The sequence below is a fragment of the Rhineura floridana genome, chromosome 7 (assembly GCF_030035675.1).
Source record: "Rhineura floridana isolate rRhiFlo1 chromosome 7, rRhiFlo1.hap2, whole genome shotgun sequence".
NCBI classification, from domain to species: Eukaryota; Metazoa; Chordata; class Lepidosauria; order Squamata; family Rhineuridae; genus Rhineura; species Rhineura floridana.
The window spans coordinates 65,302,881-65,321,769 of record NC_084486.1 but is presented as its reverse complement, the minus strand read 5'-3'; the positions used below and the strand labels follow the sequence as shown (position 1 = coordinate 65,321,769).

The following is an 18,889-nucleotide window of genomic DNA, read 5'->3' as shown; positions in this document are numbered from 1 at the left end:
TAGAGTTTGAGGTTCTTCTATTCATATGCAGGAAACGGAAGCATAATTGTAACTTTTTCAAAGTGGCATTTGACACATAAAAATTCTGCAAAATGAATTCTGTCCTAAACAGTGATCATTCCTGAACATTCAACTAACCAGTCATATTTATCTGGAATGGCCACTGTTTCCAAGCTTTCTGGCAAAAGTAGTGCTTCCATCTGAACTTTATGATACCTGATTTTCCCAATACGTTCAAGTGTTATAGTCACAACCATAGTTACTACCAGGGTTGACAAATATCAATTATTTTGTTTAGAAATAAATAAATATATAAAAAGATCTGAACAAGCAGGATCCCACTGAAGTGGTAATCCAGCAATTAACAGCAGTAGCCTCTTCTGCAGGTGTAAAGTTATTTTTTTCTTTCTTTGGACTAATTCATTCTAAACTGAGAAATAGCAAAAAAAGCTTCCTTTCCAGACAATGGACAAGGAAGACAAAGGCGAACAAGAAGAAGTCTGAGTGAACTGTACCACCCAATATTTTAAGTTTCTCATGTTGACTTGGTTGAAATTCCCTAAAATTTATTTTTAAAGAACTTTATATTTATCTAAAAACTGAAATAGTTAACCATTCAAAAATCCATGTGCATGTTTTGTTAATATTGTTTGTAGAAGAAGAAAACTAACCAGAATAATAAACCATCTTAGAACAATTTAAAAGCCTATTTGGTGGTGGTGATTCTGGCACATCATGTAAAATTATTTTGATTATTTGAACAGCTGGAGCTGGTTCATCTCCTGAATGACTTCACAAGTTCATTCTGCTTTAGCCCTAAAGTGACCAAATTATCATCCCATTTTTGATGAAAATTAATCAGAAAACAATTCAGAATAATTGCTTAGTGTGTCAAAAAATGTAAATGTACTGCCTTCAAGTCGATTCCAACTTATGGCGACCCTATGAATAGGGTTTTCATGAGGCTAAGAGGCAGTGACTGGCCCAAGGTCACCCAGTGAGCTTCATGGCTATGTGGGGATTTGAACCCTGGTCTCCCAGGTCATAGTCCAATACTTTAACCACTACACCACACTGGCTTAGTGTGTACCTACCTTCAAATGAAACCTACATCTCTGCATATGTATTAAGGTTATATTAACCAATAATGAACTTCTACTAAAAAGTGATTATTAAATAGAATCTTCCTCGCTAATGATTTAAACAGTGATTTAAATTATTAAAACGGAGTCCTTCAAAGAAGCGATTTAAATCAAATCAACCCTGGCTACTACTTTGCCTTGTAGATATTATTTGATTGAGGAAGTATTTTACTTATGCAGGGTCAGTCATATCATAAACTGAGGTGAAGCAGGCTGCTTCAGCCAGCAAATGGAGAGAAGAGGCAGACTTGGGGCTTAATTCCATTACTTCACATGCAAATGAGAAGAAGTATATAGCAAGCAGTAATGTCAGTGCTTTGGATCCTAACAGCATGCTCTGTTACAGCAACATATGGACCACTGGGCAAGGGGAGGAAAAGGAGTTCAACATGATGATAGTGGGTTTATAATGCATAAATGTAAATTTGTATATGCATTTGGATTTAATGCTTCAGGAAGTAAAATATCTTTGTCTGGCTCTTACCAAATGCATGCTATCTCTCAAACCCGGGAGCCTTTCAGCACAGAATTCAATTCTTAAACACAATAATCCCTAACAAATTCCTCTTGAACAGTCTTATCTAGCAATTCATTCTACAACGTAGAAAAATAAGAGGTAGAAAGCACCATTTCCTATTTTCAAACTTGGGACCATTTCATATGGCATTTCATGTTTCCATTGTGACACCAAATGCTGGCAAGGCAAACAACATTATTTTTTAAAGATTGGTTTCTGTGTGCAAATGTAAAATACACACAATTCTTATTAATGTAGTATTCTCACTGAGCAATCACTCCTTGAAAATCTGGTGCCAAGTATTGCTGTAACAGGCACAATATATCGAAATAAGCTTATTAACAGTCAGTTCAACATAGGGAGCCAGCTTCAATCCAAATGCCCAGCACTGGAGCACTTTCCAGCAATCAAGTCACCAGTCCTTCACATCCTGACCTAGCAAAACTGCCAGCAAACATTTAAGCCCTGCAGGCTGAAGCTGGCACACACTTTTTACATTGCAAAAGGAAAGGACATTACAGAAGGAGAAGCCTCTGAGACACCTCAGCCTCTCACACTGGGAAGGGCATCTGCCAACTCAGGAGTAGCTATCTTGTGTTCTAATTTGTTTGTTGTTGCTTCTTTTACCAAGGCAGCTCTGTTCACCAAGTGAATTGCTCAGGAAGCAGTGCTGTCCAAAAAAGAAAGAAAAAAACAGTGCTGGAAGCATCACTTCTGATCCAGTAAATACACTTGCCAGAGCAAAATGGAAAGATACCCCAGAAACCTCTCTATCAAGTTGTAAGAAACTTCTCATAGCAATTCAGGCCAACAGACCTTCTAGCCCAGTTTTGTACACGCACATCCTATGCCTGAGGTGGTCATTTGAGATGCTAAATCAGGGTTTAATACATAAGATGCATACATTGTTCTATAGAGCTGAGCTCTCTTTACTTTGCAGAAATCTCCTAGGAAACTTGTCTCAAATTCCATGGCGGGCTCCTATATAAGTATGTCTGCAGGTAATATGAATATTAAGGTTGCAATCGTAAGCATATTTACTATGGAGTAAATCTCACTGAGCACAGTGTCAATATGCACAGGAATGGACTGTTAGAATATCAGACTTTTTTAAAAATGGGGAACAAGACATCCTCAAATAACATTTCATATGATGAACATACCTAGTAATCAAACACAATATATATATATTTGGTGTTACTTCTAAAAATATTCCAATAAACATCCTTTGAGCTAATAAGTAAGTTCTAATCCAGCCATCTGATGGACATTGGTATGGTAGTTTGTGTATTTCTTTATAGCAAGCTAATTAAAGAAACAAAGTTCTTTAAAGTACTTTAAAGTAAAGTAAAAAGTTCCACAAAAAGTAGTTATAGTTTTCATAGATAATATACAATTTGCAGTGATTAAAACATGCTAAATAAGATACTTTTTACCAACCGTGAACAAAAATGGCTGGGATCCAAATAACTACTTTAGGGACACCAAAGGGATTTGGCATACCCCGTGGAATTCCTGGTTTTCTTTTCTTTGAACAGCAGATCATTAATGTCACAAGTTGATTTGAAAGACCACTCAGTTTTAAAAATGGCTTGTTAGGTGGCATGGAGGCAACTATTTGTGAAACTCCAGCCCCTAGTCCCTTTGGGCATGCAGAACTAGTTGCCTAGTTCCCTGGATCCCAGCCAATCAATCTTATGCAGACAAAACTATAAAATTCTCGAGACAGAAGCCAGTTCCATTTTGGCCAAGCAAAAGCAGGGAGACATACAAGTCTGCCATAAGCATACAAAACACTCACGTCAAACTTCAGAATGAATTCAGATGCACTAATAAAGTAATTTTAGCCTTACCTTATATCTCATTTTAGGGCACGAATGAATGTAAAACCCCATGTAATAATAGCGTAGGTCAGAGGCCTTTTCATGAAGTTGCGTAGTAAAAGCAATTTCCCTGTAAAAGAAGCAATCACTTTGAATGGATAAAAAGATAATATCGAATAGATGTGTTCACAGATGCAAGTAGCTCTTATAATACAACAAAAATAAAAAATAAAAAACTGAATGACCTAAATTTCAGCCCATGTCAAAGGAATCATTACATTTAAGAAAAGAATGAGAATAATAAATGCAGAGACAGTTCTACATAAAAACCCAACAAAACCACAAACTCTTTCACTTAAGAGAGCCGATTTTGCATTTGTCCTGCCAAGAAGCTAATCTGAAATTCAAATTGCAAGTGATTAAAAGCACCCTTTTAACAGGTTTCCTGTTAATATTCATGCACTGATGTTCTATAGAAGTCTGGCCCAGTCCTTGTATTCAGCAGGCTAAGACAGTACATGCAGACTTCAGAGAATTTAAAAATCAACAAGGTTCAAAGAGAAACTTCCAGTGAGTTTTATCGATTTACAAGGAAATGTACAGCAAGTGCTATTTTCCATATTTAGCAAGCATGTCTTCTGTGCTTGTCCCATTTCTTTATTTGAAAGAAAAAGTGCACTATTTTCTCTTTTTCTTATTCAATCCCGAGCCAACAAGAAGCTAGCTGTGGTTCTGCAGCTTTACATCACTTGGAGACAGTTGCTTTCATCCACCTTGGGACAACACTCTAAGTGATGTGTGTGAGGAATGCACAACTGCCAATTTCTCCTCATTTTGTTCTAGCCAGCAGTATTCCTACTTAGCCTTCCAGCGCCAGCTTTTGTTTAAAGTGTTTCAACCAAGTAGGTGGTAGATGAAAGCTAAAAATGGTCTGTCGCCAATCTGCAAGTCCCTCTTGCAGCTACTGGCTGAGCTGCTGTGGTATCTTAAAATTTGGGGAGACATTCTAACTGCTCAGGGGAAAAGCCAGTCATGAAGAGATAAACAACTAAACTAAAAGTTTAAGTAAACCTACCTGCATGACACAAGATATAGGCAAGGATAGTCAATGTGCCTACCAGACATTGGACTACAACTCCATAATTCCTACTGGCTGGGACAGATGGCTGGGACAACATCTGAGTGGCCACAGATTCCCTAAACCTGTCCTAAAACTGCATATTGTTATTTTAACAATTTTTCAGGCTTTCTCCCTGAAACTTTCATTTGGGTACTGGTATCTCTCCTACATCTTCTGTGGTGAAGATTTTATTCATTTATTTTAGACAACTTATATACTACTTAAATTTGAACGCACCTCTAAGATGCATACAAGTAAGTAATTTACCTTTTCTGTAATCTCCAGTAAGAATGGCAGTCACCTAACCTAAGCAAGGTCTTCCATTCATCAGCTTACAATACAGGCGGGCCCCGCTTATACGGCAGGTTCCGTTCTGGATTGCCGCCGTAAAGCGGAAATCGCCGTAAAGCAGAACCCATTGAGAATAATGGGCGCGTCGCGCAAAAATGCTGCAAAATGCCGCAAAAGCGCAAAACTGGCTTTAAAGTGGGGAACTGAAAGCCACCGCATTAGCAGAACGCCGGAAAGCAAAGCGCCGGTAAGCGGGGCCCTACTGTAATCCAAATGGCAAAATGACATGAGCCTGGAACCACGCTACACATGCACCACAGTGCCAACTGCATAACTAGGATTATTCAAGCAAGCATTGCAACCCACTCACTGCACACAAAATAAATAAATAAAATCCTACAGTAACAAGCTAATTATCACTCCATTCTACAAAGACTTGAAAAGCATGAAGTTCGCAGATTTCATAGCCATCAATATTTTTGCTTCAGGTAGCATTTCACATGCTATCTTATCAGTGAGTTTTCATTTTGAGAGTAAAGTCACTCAAATAAATCCCTTTAGAATACATATTATCTTTGTGCTTTAGTTGTATTTCCACATCATGCAGTTACAACATACCACATCATCATTTGTCTAATGCTTTGGATTCTTAGATTGTGGGTCAGTTTTTTGAAAGAACCCACCCATTTCTTTATTTTTTAAGTGATATTTTGAAATAGTAAACCTTTAAGTGCTTAGCAAACAGTAATAGTGCCACCAAGCATAAGCAAGGCTTTTTCAACCTTCTCTGAATAAAATTGATAACAGCTTGTATAATATCAAATTCCTCCACTGCTTCCTAAGGAATGCTAAGAATAAACAGCTCTTAAGTAGTAACTCCACATTAGGGAGTTCATATTTGCTGCTTTTTATGCATGGTTTAACAAGCTGGCTTCTTAAATATCTGATTCATAAAAGCATACAGATACTACCTAAACTTTACATCAGGGATGGGAAAATCTGTGGCATTCCAGATAGTGGTTCTGTTGCCTGACATCACTTGGAGACACTTGCTTTCATCTAGGTTTACATAAACCTGGCAAGGGTAACCAACATACCTGCCAGATGTTGAACTACAATTCCCATCATCCCTAACCACTGGCCATGCTGAAACACTGCACATCTCACATACCATGGGTTAGTGAGATATGGCACTGCGAAGCAGGTAAGTTTGATCAGATTTGGCTTCCTTTTATGAGCTATGTCCACAATAATTCCTCAACAATAGGTCCTCCACCCTCCCACAAAGGTCTATGAAGACAGTATTTCTTCTAGTATGGCTATTGTCATCACATGTTTGCATATGTAACCAGAAGGTGTGTTCTCTATTCATAAGCTAATGTTGATATCACTTGTGTATGTCTGTAAGTTGTTAGAAAAATTCAATAAAAATATTCTAAAATAAGCACTTTAACAACAATAAAACAAATCTAAGTAGATCCTTAATGTAACAGTTCCATTTTCATTCTGTACTTTGAAATAAAGATAGACATTTAAAAGACTACTGCATATTTAAATATACATCCTTACCTTAGTGCAGAGTAAACCCCTAAAGACAGTGAAGAATAATCAGGATCATAGTAGAGATACACCGAGGACACACACTTTGGAAGGATGTCAATTACACCCACAGCAATTATCTTCCCACCAAACCAATACTGCTGATGGAAAGAACCATAACCACAATCTGGACCATCAGGTGGATTTTCTGCCTACAGAGTATAAATCAGGATATAATTACCATTTTTAATCAGTTTATTGAACTCTTCCATTATCCTTAACAAGAGAACTAAAATTTAGAACAAACCCCCTGACAGCCAAACGGGCCCTGGGCTCCTGTTGGAAGGAAGGGCGGAGTATAAATAAAATAATAAATAAATAATAAATAAAAGCAATGGGTAATATAAAATTGAGATAAAATTAAGATTCTCATAAATGAGTTATGTCTTTTTAGCCAATTGTCCCATCCATAGTTCTCTCAAGCTAAACAAAATGAAATGTACAAATCTGAAACTGTCATGTATGGATCTTAAATATTTTAAGAGATTTCCACTGAGCTAGTTCTGAAACAGTTTGCAATATATTCAGTACCTTATGTTAATATTTATTAATTAACCACCCCCAGGCCTTGCTTTCTTTGCCCTGCAGGTTTCCTCATACTGAAGACTAAGGGGCTAAAATGTTACACTTGACAACAAGGGGGTTAACATTTCTACATATAAGCAGTTATGGGTTACGTTGGAATTGATTAGCCATAAAATTTAAGAGACAAATGAGTAAATAGAATCCAACAGAACACACTTTGCTCATGGATTTTTCATCTTTCAAAGATGTGGATAGCCAGCTCCAGTGTATAAATATGCTCAAAAGTATACTCTCACAGGATTATAGGGATGTGATCCTGTATGTGAAAAATTTTATACAAGGAATCAGCTCTAAGATAAAAATTGCAAATAAGAGCTTAGAGCACTACAAACCATAGCCAACTGGTTTATTATACAGCCACAAGAATGGCTGTATACTATAGCCAGCGTGGATTTTTCACATTCCGCAATGTTAAATTGAAAGTACCCCCCATGCCATTCTGATGCTTCTCATAAGATAATTTCAAAACAAAACCTTACAAAAGCTATAGTCCTGAATTCAGAAACGCTTGCTTAACAGCCCTGTAAATTATCATGGCAATACACAAAACAGTCAGAGAGAATAGAGAGTTCAAAGTATAAAAAGAGAGGAAAAAAACCCAGAGCCCTTTTGGAGTTTTTTCTGTCCGAGTTCTCATAATCTGTTGAAATTCATTAAAAATTAGCCATATTCACAGAGTACCTGTAATCCTATTACTGACGTTGCCTCATAATCTGACCTTTATCTTCTGCAGTTTAAAAGTTAAAAAAATGCCTGGCTGATTTTTAATTGATTTAAGAATTTTTGCATTGAACTCAATGATAGTGTCGAGCATGCTCAGTAAGAACCAACTGTCAGTGTTCTAAAAGCCAGACTCACAGCTGCTTGGCTTGGCTAATCAGGGGGCCACACCCACACCAGACTTGGATTTCACTTGAGACAGTCATGGCTTCCCTCAGAGAATCCGGTGAAGTGTAGTTTGTGAAGGGAGCTGAGAGGAGACTCCTATTTCCCTGAGAGAGCTGCAGTGGCCATAATAGTTTAACAGTCAGCCGCTCTGATTAAAGCTCTCTGAGGGGAACAGGGCAACTCCTCGAAATTCTCAGCACCCTTCACTAACTATAATTCCCAGGATTCTTTGAGAGAAACCATGACTGTCTAAAGTGAAATAAAGTCCTGCTGTGGATGTGGCCAGGGACAGCTTTGGTTTAAATTTTTGTGGGAGGCTACATGTCCCTGCTGTGGAATAAAAAGTTGGAGGAAAAGCTGAAAAGCAATGATACTGTTCATAATGTTTTCCTTTGGGAAAGGAAAGGGGCTTCCCCTCTGCCTAGTGCCCACCCACCCAATCTCCTCCCCTTACCCTCCTTCTATCCTCCCTGTCCCTCCCCCGGGTCAGTGTTGCTACGTGAGAACGCAGTGGCCCTTGCCTGGATCCATCTCTACCCCGCCTGGTGAGATGCAGTATCCTAAAAAGTCCAACGTGGTCACATCGAACCCGCACTTCTCCAACTTAGCATAAAGGCGATGTTCCCGGAGGCACCACAACACCGCCTTCACATGTTCTTCATGCCCCTCATGAGAGTCCAAGTATATCAGGGTATCATCCAAATACACAATCATGAATCCATCCAAATAGTCTCTAAAGATGTCGTTCATGAAATTTTGGAAGACCCCTGCGGCATTAGATAGTCCAAATGACATCACCAGGTACTTGAACTGTCCATATCAGGTCTTGAAGGCGGTCTTCCATTCGTCTCCCTCCTTTATTCACAGCAGGTTGTAAGCCCCCTTCAGATCGAGCTTGGTATAGACCTTGGCCAATTGCAGTCACTCCAGCATTTCTGTGATAAGTGGCAGGGGGTAGCTGTTGGGGATGGTGATCTGATTTAGCGCCCTATAGTCATTACACAGGCGTAGCTCTCCGTTCTTCTTCTTAACGAACAGCAGAGGTGCCCCAGCCGGGGACTGAGAGGGTCGAATGAAACCCCTCTTCAGGTTCGTGTTCAGGAACTCCCTCAACAGACCCCTGACAATACGGAAAAGCTCCACTGGACTGCTACTTGAGGATGTGCTGGAGGCAGAGAAGTGGGCTCTTCTTCGCCACCCTCACCGCCACACAGTAGGCACAGTTGTAATGTTTTAGTCGTGCCTGATCAGCCTCACAGCACGTCTTTCACCACTTGCGCTCTAGCTGTCGTCCAGCCTGTTTCATTGCCCTTAGCTCACTGGTGTACCAAGCTGCAAACCAGGCTCCACAATGCTGGAGAGGGCACTCGGGGGCAACCGTGTCAAGAGCCTGATGCGCCTCGCTGTTCCACAGAGTGACACGGGCTTCAACTGAGTCACCTGCTCTATCTACTGGGAACTCCTCCATGGCATTCAGGAATCCAGTGGATTCCATTAGTCTCCAGGGGCAGACCATCTTAATCTGTCCACCCCAACAGAGGGTTGGATAATGGACCATTAAGATCATTAATCTGCCCACCAATAAAGAAGTTTCAAACATTTCTGAAAAAGCTATCATTTTATTCCCTATAAACAATGTTTCTTCTTCCTTCCATTACAGAGGATGTAAAATTCCAGCAGGTAATTGACAATATATTAATTCAATTTTTGTGCTGAAGCTAGCACCTTCAAATAACCTAATTTGAAGGGACCACATTTGGAACAACATATCTCAGCTTATTCAGCAAAGATATGCACCAGCCTTTTGCCTACAAACAGAGCCTCTTTGTGGCAAGACACAATTAAACTAGGAAGTGTCTTATTTACCATAGTTTTGTATTTCTCAGAGGCAGAAAACTATATAGTTATTAGCTTTGGAACAAGCTAGGAAATTAAACCAACTTCAAGCTATGGCTTAAAATCCTGGCTTGTCTTGAAGCTAGTAACCATACAATAGTTTGTGGGTTCATATGAGATGGAGATCTATGATTAATTAGAGAATTTGTGGTTTAATCATGTCTCATGTGAAGGAGATATATGCAGAAGCAATAAAGTTGTGTGTATCTCAACTTTATAAGTCAAGATATGGCCATCCAAAACCAGCCCAATAACTACTGGATCTAAAGAAACTGAAGTACCAACCATATCAATTATATTGTATATATTCCCACCATATTTGTATTAACTATACTACCGGCTTGAGGATGCAGTAGGACAGATTTGTTTCAGCCTTCATGGTATTAAATGCCAGTATGCCATTACTTTGTAATAATATCCAATGAGACTGAGACAGGAAGTTATTTTCATTTCTTTTCTTGTAGATTTATTTATTTATTTATTTATTTATTTTATTTAAATTTATATACCGCCCTAAGCCCGAAGGCTCTCTGGGCGGTGTACAAAAAGATAAAAACAAGCACAATATATAAATACAATAAATACAATAAATCAAGAAACAAAACAAACAAACAACAAAAGAACCAAACAATGTCCAAAATACAGAAATGCTGTTAAAATACACTTTAAAATGCCTGGGAGTATAAAAAGGTTTTCACCTGGTGCCGAAAAGATAGTAGCGTCGGTGCCAGGCGCACCTCATCGAGGAGACTGTTCCACAGTTCGGGGGCCGCCACTGAAAAGGCCCTAGCTCTAGTCACCACCCTCCGAGCTTCTCGATGGGATGGTACTCGGAGGAGGGCCTTAGATGTTGAGCGCAGTGTACGGGTAGGTTCATATTGAGAGAGGCGTTCCACCAGGTATTGCGGTCCCATGCCGTGTAGGGCTTTATAGGTCAAAACCAGCACTTTGAATCTAGCCCGGAAACAAATAGGAAGCCAGTGCAGACGGGCCAGAACAGGTGTTATATGAGCGGACCTTGTGGTCCGCATCAACAATCTGGCCGCTGCATTCTGGACTAGCTGTAGTTTCCGAACAGTCTTCAAGGGCAGCCCAACGTAGAGCGCGTTGCAGTAGTCCAATCTAGAAGTTACCAGAGCATGAACAACTGAGGCGAGGTCGTCACTGTCCAGATAGGGACGTAGCTGGGCTACCAATCGAAGATGGTAGAAAGCATTCCGTGCCACCGAAGCCACCTGGGCCTCAAGAGACAAGGAAGGATCGAAAAGAACTCCCAAGCTACGAACCTGTTCCTTCAAGGGGAGTGTAACCCCATCAAGAACAGGATGAACATCCACCATCTGAGCAGAGAAGGCACTCACCAACAGCGTCTCGGTCTTGTCTGGATTGAGCTTCAGTCTGTTAGCTCCCATCCAGTCCATTATCGCGGCCAGGCAACGGTTTAGCACATTAACAGCCTCACCTGAAGAAGATGAAAAGGAGAAATAGAGCTGCGTGTCATCAGCGTACTGATGACAACGCACCCCAAAACTCCTGATGACCGCACCCAGCGGCTTCATGTAGATGTTAAAAAGCATGGGGGACAGTACCGATCCCTGCGGGACTCCACAATGGAGACTCCAGGGTATCGAGCAATGTTCCCCAAGCACTACCTTCTGGTAACGACCCACCAAGTAGGAGCGGAGCCACTGCCAAGCAGTACCCCCAACTCCCAACTCCGTGAGTCTTCCCAGAAGGATACCATGGTCGATGGTATCAAAAGCAGCTGAGAGATCAAGGAGAATCAACAGGGTCACACTCCCCCTGTCCCTCTCCTGACAGAGGTCATCATACAGGGCGACCAAGGCTGTTTCGGAGCCAAAACCGGGCCTAAAACCGGATTGAAATGGATCAAGATAATCAGTGTCATCCAAGAGCCCCTGGAGCTGGCCGGCAACCACCCGTTCCAGTACCTTGCCCAAGAACGGAACATTCGCCACAGGTCTATAGTTGTTCAGGTTATCTGGGTCCAAGGAGGGTTTCTTCAGGAGCGGTCTCACTACCGCCTCTTTTAAGCAGTCAGGGACCACTCCCTCTCTCAAAGAGGCGTTTATTATCTCCTTGGCCCAGTCGGAGGTTCCGGTCCTGCCGGCTTTCACCAGCCAAGAGGGGCAAGGGTCCAGAACAGATGTGGTCGCCCGCACCAGTCCAAGGATCTTGTCAACATCCTCAAGCTGTACAGACTGAAACTCATCCAATAAATAAGGACAAGACCGTGTTCTGGATGCTTCTTTAGATCTCACTGTCATAACATTGGAGTCTAAGTCCTGGCGAATGCATGCGATCTTATCCTGGAAGTGCCTCGCAAACTCATCACAGCGGGCTACAGATGAATCCATAATATCCCGAGGGCCAGAATGTAAAAGCCCTCGTACAATTTTAAAGAGCTCCGCCGGGCAGGAGAGAGATGCCTTAATTGTGGCAGCAAAATATCTCTTTTTTGCTGCCCTCACCGCTACTATATACTGCTTAGAAGAGGCACTTACCAAAGCATAATTGCATTCGTCAGGAGTTCGCCTCCATCTGCACTCAAGCCTCCTCCTCTCTTGCTTCATCACTCTCAGCTCCATGGTATACCATGGAGCTGTATGAGCTCTACATAGGAGGGGGCGCATGGAAGCGATCGTGTCAACCGCCCTGGTCATCTCCGTATTCCACAATCCAACCAGGGCTTCGACAGGAGCGCCAGTCTTCTCAGTCGGAAAATCCCCCAGAGCCCTTTGGAAACCCTCAGGATCCATTAGTCTCCGGGGGCGGACCAATTTAATAGGTCCCCCACCCTTGCAGAGGGAAAGGGTCGCTGTGAGCCTAAACTTCAGCAAGCGGTGATCTGTCCATGATATAAAAAATAGTTATATATTCTATTTGAGTCCCTATTCCATTTTAGTTAGTAGCTATTTGTCTATTAATATTCACTGTATTCTGGATAGCATACCCTTGTTTGCATCCATTAACAACAATTCAATGACTTTCTTAGATGTGATCCCTTAGGTTATCCTGTATTCAGGATAAATTAAAAAAACAAAAACGGAGGCAATAGGAGGACTGCAGGCAAACCACGACTATGGCACTAGGCATAGCTGGGGGAACCTATCAGTATGGGCCGGAGCTGCTGAACAAATTAAAAGAATCAGCTGACAGGATTGCAGGACTCATAGCAAGCTAATTCCTGTGGACAGAGAACTGGGAGGGAGATGTAGAACTGGGAGAGACAGGAAGCAAGGAAGAAAGCATATGTTCTGGCACAGTGTTCAGAAAACTGCAGACAAATTGCTATTCACAAGGGTCATTTATGAACATGTTACAATATTGAATAGTTCAGACTGATTTGCATTTATTTTAACAAAAAGATATAGTTGAAAAAGTAGTACAAATAACATTACCTCCAATAACCAAATAAATCCCATTCATTCACCAAAAATCATAGCCAATTGCCTCAGCTTACTCTTATTAGACAAGTTAAGGAACACTGATCACATCACCAGTGATACATATGAAATGCTTCTGCTTAATGACCAGATGTTTATAAGGAGCTGGAAGTCTTCAGAATCATTTCCCTGGTATTACAAATAGACCATTCTTTACATTCAAAGACTGCACTTTTCTTTCCAAGAACATGATTATTCTTTTAACAACTTGAGGTCTATACATAAAAAATTGAGTAGAATTTTTGGAGAAACTACCTTACTACTGCCTAGAGCAGCCTTTCCCAACCAGTGTGCCTCCAGATGTGGTTGGACCACAACTCCCATCTTTCCTGACCATTGGCAATGCTGGCTGAGGCTGATGGGAGTTGTGGTTCAACAACATCTGGAGGCACACTGGTTGGGAAAGGCTGGCCTAGAGTCTCGTCTCTGAATAGTTTATTAAGAATTCAAAAGGAAAGCAGAGCTCAGTCACATAAAGTTTAATTTTTCCTTTGAAATTATTAGTGGCACAAACAGCAAAGAGGCTATACACTTTGCAATGAGCCTGTGGAGTTTGCTTTTAGACGGAGAATTTCAAAAATCCTTATGGCCTTGGAAATATAAGCCTTTTTATTTGGCTTCATCTAATTGAAAGCATGTCCAAGTGGTGCCACATAAAATTCAATTCAAGATTCAAAATATCAATAAAAAATCACAGGGGGGAAATTCCTGGCATAAACCTTAACAGTGTGTATAAGCATTCACACAGCTATACAAAATAAGGAAAATAATGGAAATCAGCTGCCTTAGTTGACGAGGTGATATAAGCTCTTTACCTATTAATGATCCTGACTAGCCTTCAGGTTGGGGAGAATATAAAATTGGGCTGGGGAGATACATTCAACAGAGAAAAGGAACAAACTCTCCACACATGGCTTCATTCAAACAGCAACATATCAAATTTCTGGTGCAATTACTATAATTTGACAATCTGACAATTTCATTACACTCATGTGGTAGTTAACTCTTCAAGACCAACAACAAACAAAAGTCTTCTTAGTTGTTACAAATGAAGTAATCTGAAGCCTCAACCTTAAAACCAGTCCTGGTTATTTGTTTTTAAGAAACAAACAATGTTTAGGTGTTTTTTTTTAGGTTTATTTACTTATTTAAAGGTAAGGCACTTAAACATAAAATCTTTCCTGTGAAGCAAATGTTCTGCTTTGCTAATTTCAAGTTTATATTTTGCAAAAGTAAGATATAATGTGTCAGATGAGTTCATCCTTTGCTATCAAAATTTCCCCAAGCATTTTTCCTCACAATAAAGAGGTTAACATGCATTTTTAAGTGAGTGTTACTTGCCACTAAACTGCAGAGGAGCACTAGAGAGATGGTTAGTGATGGCAGGATGCACTATATCCAAGCAGATTAGCTGTACCATCTGAATGCGTTTAAAGAACTGGCTTAAGGCTAAGCACCTCTAGCATGCTTAGGGGAGAAGAGACCCCCAAGCAAACTCTCCCGCACCAAATATACAATTATTCATGTATATAATAAAACCTGATTTTTTAATGGTACGTATAAACTGAACCTCACCAGGGCCCCATGTGTTCTCATACTGCTCTGCCTTATAAACTGTCTCTGCTGTCAAACAGCAGTCAGTGCTATAGTTTGCATCAGTGAGTACCAGTAAGGATTAGCCAGCCACTCAATGAATGAGGGGGGAAAAGAATCTGCAAAGTGTCTCATCAGTTCAATTTTGATGGGATTTCAAATTCTCATGTTATGGCTAATTAAGGAGATCAGACAAGCTAAATCTGATCAAGAAGCCAAACACTGTTTCAAGTACAGAGTCAAGAAATAAATGCATTTTAGAAGTCCCACATGCATGGTACAGGTTAGTTTAAAAAGATGTTAATTTGCAATTCCAATCGGATACTTTAAAAACAAAAAGGAGAAATGATCTTTGCTGCATTTAAACCTTTTCGTTATTAAGCTTTAAAAATCTCTCTATGCCCCCGAACTCTGGAACAGCTTACCTGAGGAGATACGCCTGGCGCCTACGGTACTTTCTTTTAGGCGCCAGGTTAAGACCTGGTTATACTCCCAGGCATTTTAACGTTCATGTTTTATATTCAATGTTTTTTACTCTACCTTGTTGTGACCTTGTATGTTTTATTGTAACTTTGTATTTTAACTCTGCTGTTCACCACCCAGAGAGCTATTCGCTATGGGCGGTCTATAAATAAAATAAAATAAATAATAAATAAATAATAGTTTTAAAGGAATAACATGTTTCAGGAAAGGGCAACAATAAACTTGCTTAGTGAACAAGCATTTATCAGACCTCTGGCTGTTCAATGTATATGTACATGCCAATTTATTTATTTAGTGAGTTAGTTCATTGCCTAACATAGGGCGGACTCTAGGCAGCTTACAATCAAATTTTAAAACATACAAAAAATGTTAAAAACAAAAGCCATGAAAGTTTAACACCACAAAAAAGCGTGTATGCAAATGAAAATTCCTGTTGCTTAACACTAACATTGGACAAATACATTCCCTACATCAGGGATGGGGCACCTCACTCCAGGCCTCTCTCTCTGGCTCTCACAACTTTCCCCAGGCCCCTCTCCTCAATGGCCCTACTCTGCACTCTCCTCAGGTGTTTCTGCATGGCTGGAAAGTGTCCTTGAACTCTGATAATGCCTCTGACTAGCCTGGATAGAGGATGGGGATATGTGAAGCCCCGCATTTGTGAAAAGAAGCCTCTGAATTTGTGGGGCTGGAATATAGCCTACTGAACAAACTTTAAGAGTCATACCTGTTGCTCTGTACACTTGCTATCTCTGGCCCCGCCCACCACTGGCATGCAGTACTCAGAAGGCTGCCCATGAGGGAATGCAACCCTTGGGCAGAAAAAGGTTCCCCAGCCCTTCCCTAAACCCATCCCACCGCCAGAATATCAGACTCATCAACAGAAAACTGCCTTGCATTAGTCCTATTAAGGGATTTATATTCATGTGTGTTCCCCATTGCACCAGGGAAAGAGCAAAAATAGGGCATTTTGAAACGGGGAGCCTGCAGTATGTGTTTAAGTTCCCTGTGTGATTTATAACCTAGATTACTAATGACACAGGAAGGCTACTCACACAGACCAGGCTCTCTGGCTTTAGAACATCCGCTCCAACATGGGAGAAAGAGGAAGCGAAGTCATGCTCTTCCCCTCAGCTCTTCCCCTCACACTATGGGGAATGCATGATTACAAATGTCCAAATATGGCTTTAGCCATTATGCATCAGGTCTACCAACAAGAACCCAAATTCAGTGATCTGCTACAGAAATGGAGGTTTGAGGAAACACCTATACATACAGACGACGCATTTCACTTTATTGAAGGGGCAGTCCCTTGCACACAGAGATGCTCAACAAAGCCAGCGGTGGCTTAACCTGTGACTCTTCAAATGTTGTTGCACTCCAACTTCCATCAGCCTCCACCATAACAGCCAATGATCTGGGATGATGGGGACATCTCGATGGACAGAGGTTAGCCATCTCTGAGATAAGTGAATGGGTGTGTCCACATACACAGGGATTTTGTAAACCCATGAAGCACACTGGGCATGGCTCAGGTACAGAAGTTACTAAGGAACACATAACTGGGAGATCACAGGCAAGTTAACAAATGCACCACCCTCAAAGTTCCCTTCCAATAAACTTCCAGAAAATAAATGTATAAAATACAGTCCATAACCACAGCTACATAATAAATAGAAATAATATATAAACTAGTGTAGGGTCTGAATGTGAGCATACCCAGATTTAGCAAGTTTATCCTCACATTGAAAAATTACTCAATCATCACAATGAAGACTTACATACCGCCTCGTTTATAAGGTTATACAGATTAACCTTTACGAGAAACTTTGCTTTGATATCCAAGTCACTATGACTATTTGGGGGAAAAAACAATGGTCATTCATTATGTTTGTATTCCATCTTTTCTCCAAGGAGCCTAAGATGGCATACATTGTTCCTCCCCTCCTATTTTATCCTCTCAACAATTTTGTAAGGTAGGTTAGGCTGAGAGATACTGGCTGTCCTAAGATTAGATAATGAGCTTCATAACTGTATGGAGATTTGAACCCAGAATTCACTAATGTTGCATTATCTTCATGAAAGACTTTTTTGTTAGTCCTCTATTGTGTCCCTCAATTTTTAGTTCTATAAATGCTATTAAGAAATCTTGTGCAAACTCATCTAGCACTCTCAAGACAAAAGATGCAACAAATCACAACAAAGTAAAATAGATGTACAGAATTCAATTAACTGGACCTGTAGAAAGGTTGTTTTCCATGCTATAAATGTAACAGCTGATACCAGATACAACAGATAAACTATAAATTCATATTAAAACAATGCAAATATTGAGTTAAAGTATTATTTCATACCTCAAGTGGAGATTCACAGAGAAACCTTGTGAACTGTATTTGGGATATCAGAAGTCCAGGTCACCAAAGATACATGTTCAGCATGACAATACACACACACACACACACACAACAGAGAGAGAAACAAATGAATCAAAAGGTTTTGACATAAATGTATTGCTATTATGCTATATGATTTACAGCAATGCAACTTATACTTAATGCTTGACTACTAACAGCTATTGGATATATTCAACTGATTCAATTTGCAGAAGAGTTCCAAGTTGCCTGTTCTAACAACCACAACCATCTTAGAAAATAACAAGGGCAATAATTAGTTTGTGAAATTGCCCCATAATATGAATAAAATAGTAGCTTTCTTAAGTTAAGTGCCTGGAAATTTAATTGTCAGTGTGCTTTGCTATATGAATACTGCTAGATCTGTAACTATTCTACAATGAACTAAGCCCATTTTTCATGTTGCTGATTAAATTTAACAAATTCTTTAGAGAAAGGTGAGGTGACAGGACTACCAAGAAAATCAGGATGGGAACTAGAAGATTTAGAAGTATTAGAAAATTAAAATTGCAAGCTAGTAAGCAGTTGTGGCTACTGGGAACCCGAGCAGGGTCAAGGTAGAGTTAGGATAGTCATCGGATCTTGTGCCTACATAAAGTCATCCAAGATACCCAGTTATAGCTTAATAATGCTGAAATTGAGTTTCCTCATCACATTATCTTGGATGGGAATATTCTCCAATCTTTGGAGAAAATGCCAAAAATACAGGATAGGAATCTGGCAATCCAATACTATTTTCCTTGAAAGACTCAGCCCTATCTTAGTCAAATTTTGCCTGGCACAGATGGTGTAGTGTAAGAGGGAAGACACTTCACACATTCCTGGATTCTCCACCCTCAAAAAGAGAAAGAAATCATACTGACAGCACCTTCCCACATGACAGCCTGGCTCACAGGGCTGCATCCAACACTACCTGTGCATGAGCCAAACAGATTACCGCTCATGCGACAGGACTTCCCCTTCTCCTCCCCTCTGCATGCCCTCAAAATCTGCTCCAAGAGGTTGAGGGGGGATCTACCTGGATCAGATTTTTTGGGGGGGGGAGGGGACAGGAGAGCAAGGTGGAGTCCTGTT

The 18,889-nt window shown here is 40.4% G+C and overlaps 1 protein-coding gene across 9 annotated transcripts in view; it reads right to left on the bottom strand.

The window, feature by feature from the left end:
* ATE1 (arginyltransferase 1) overlaps positions 1–18,889 on the bottom strand; it is a 119,982-nt gene that overhangs the window by 67,791 nt on the left and 33,302 nt on the right. For all 9 annotated transcript variants that reach the window (XM_061635798.1, XM_061635804.1, XM_061635805.1 and 6 more), the window contains exons 8-10: positions 17,759–17,791; positions 6,463–6,644; positions 3,513–3,612 (exon numbers count right to left, since the gene is read on the bottom strand). In XM_061635798.1, the coding sequence (XP_061491782.1) occupies positions 3,513–3,612; positions 6,463–6,644; positions 17,759–17,791 (315 nt within the window). The remainder of the gene's footprint in view (positions 1–3,512; positions 3,613–6,462; positions 6,645–17,758; positions 17,792–18,889) is intronic.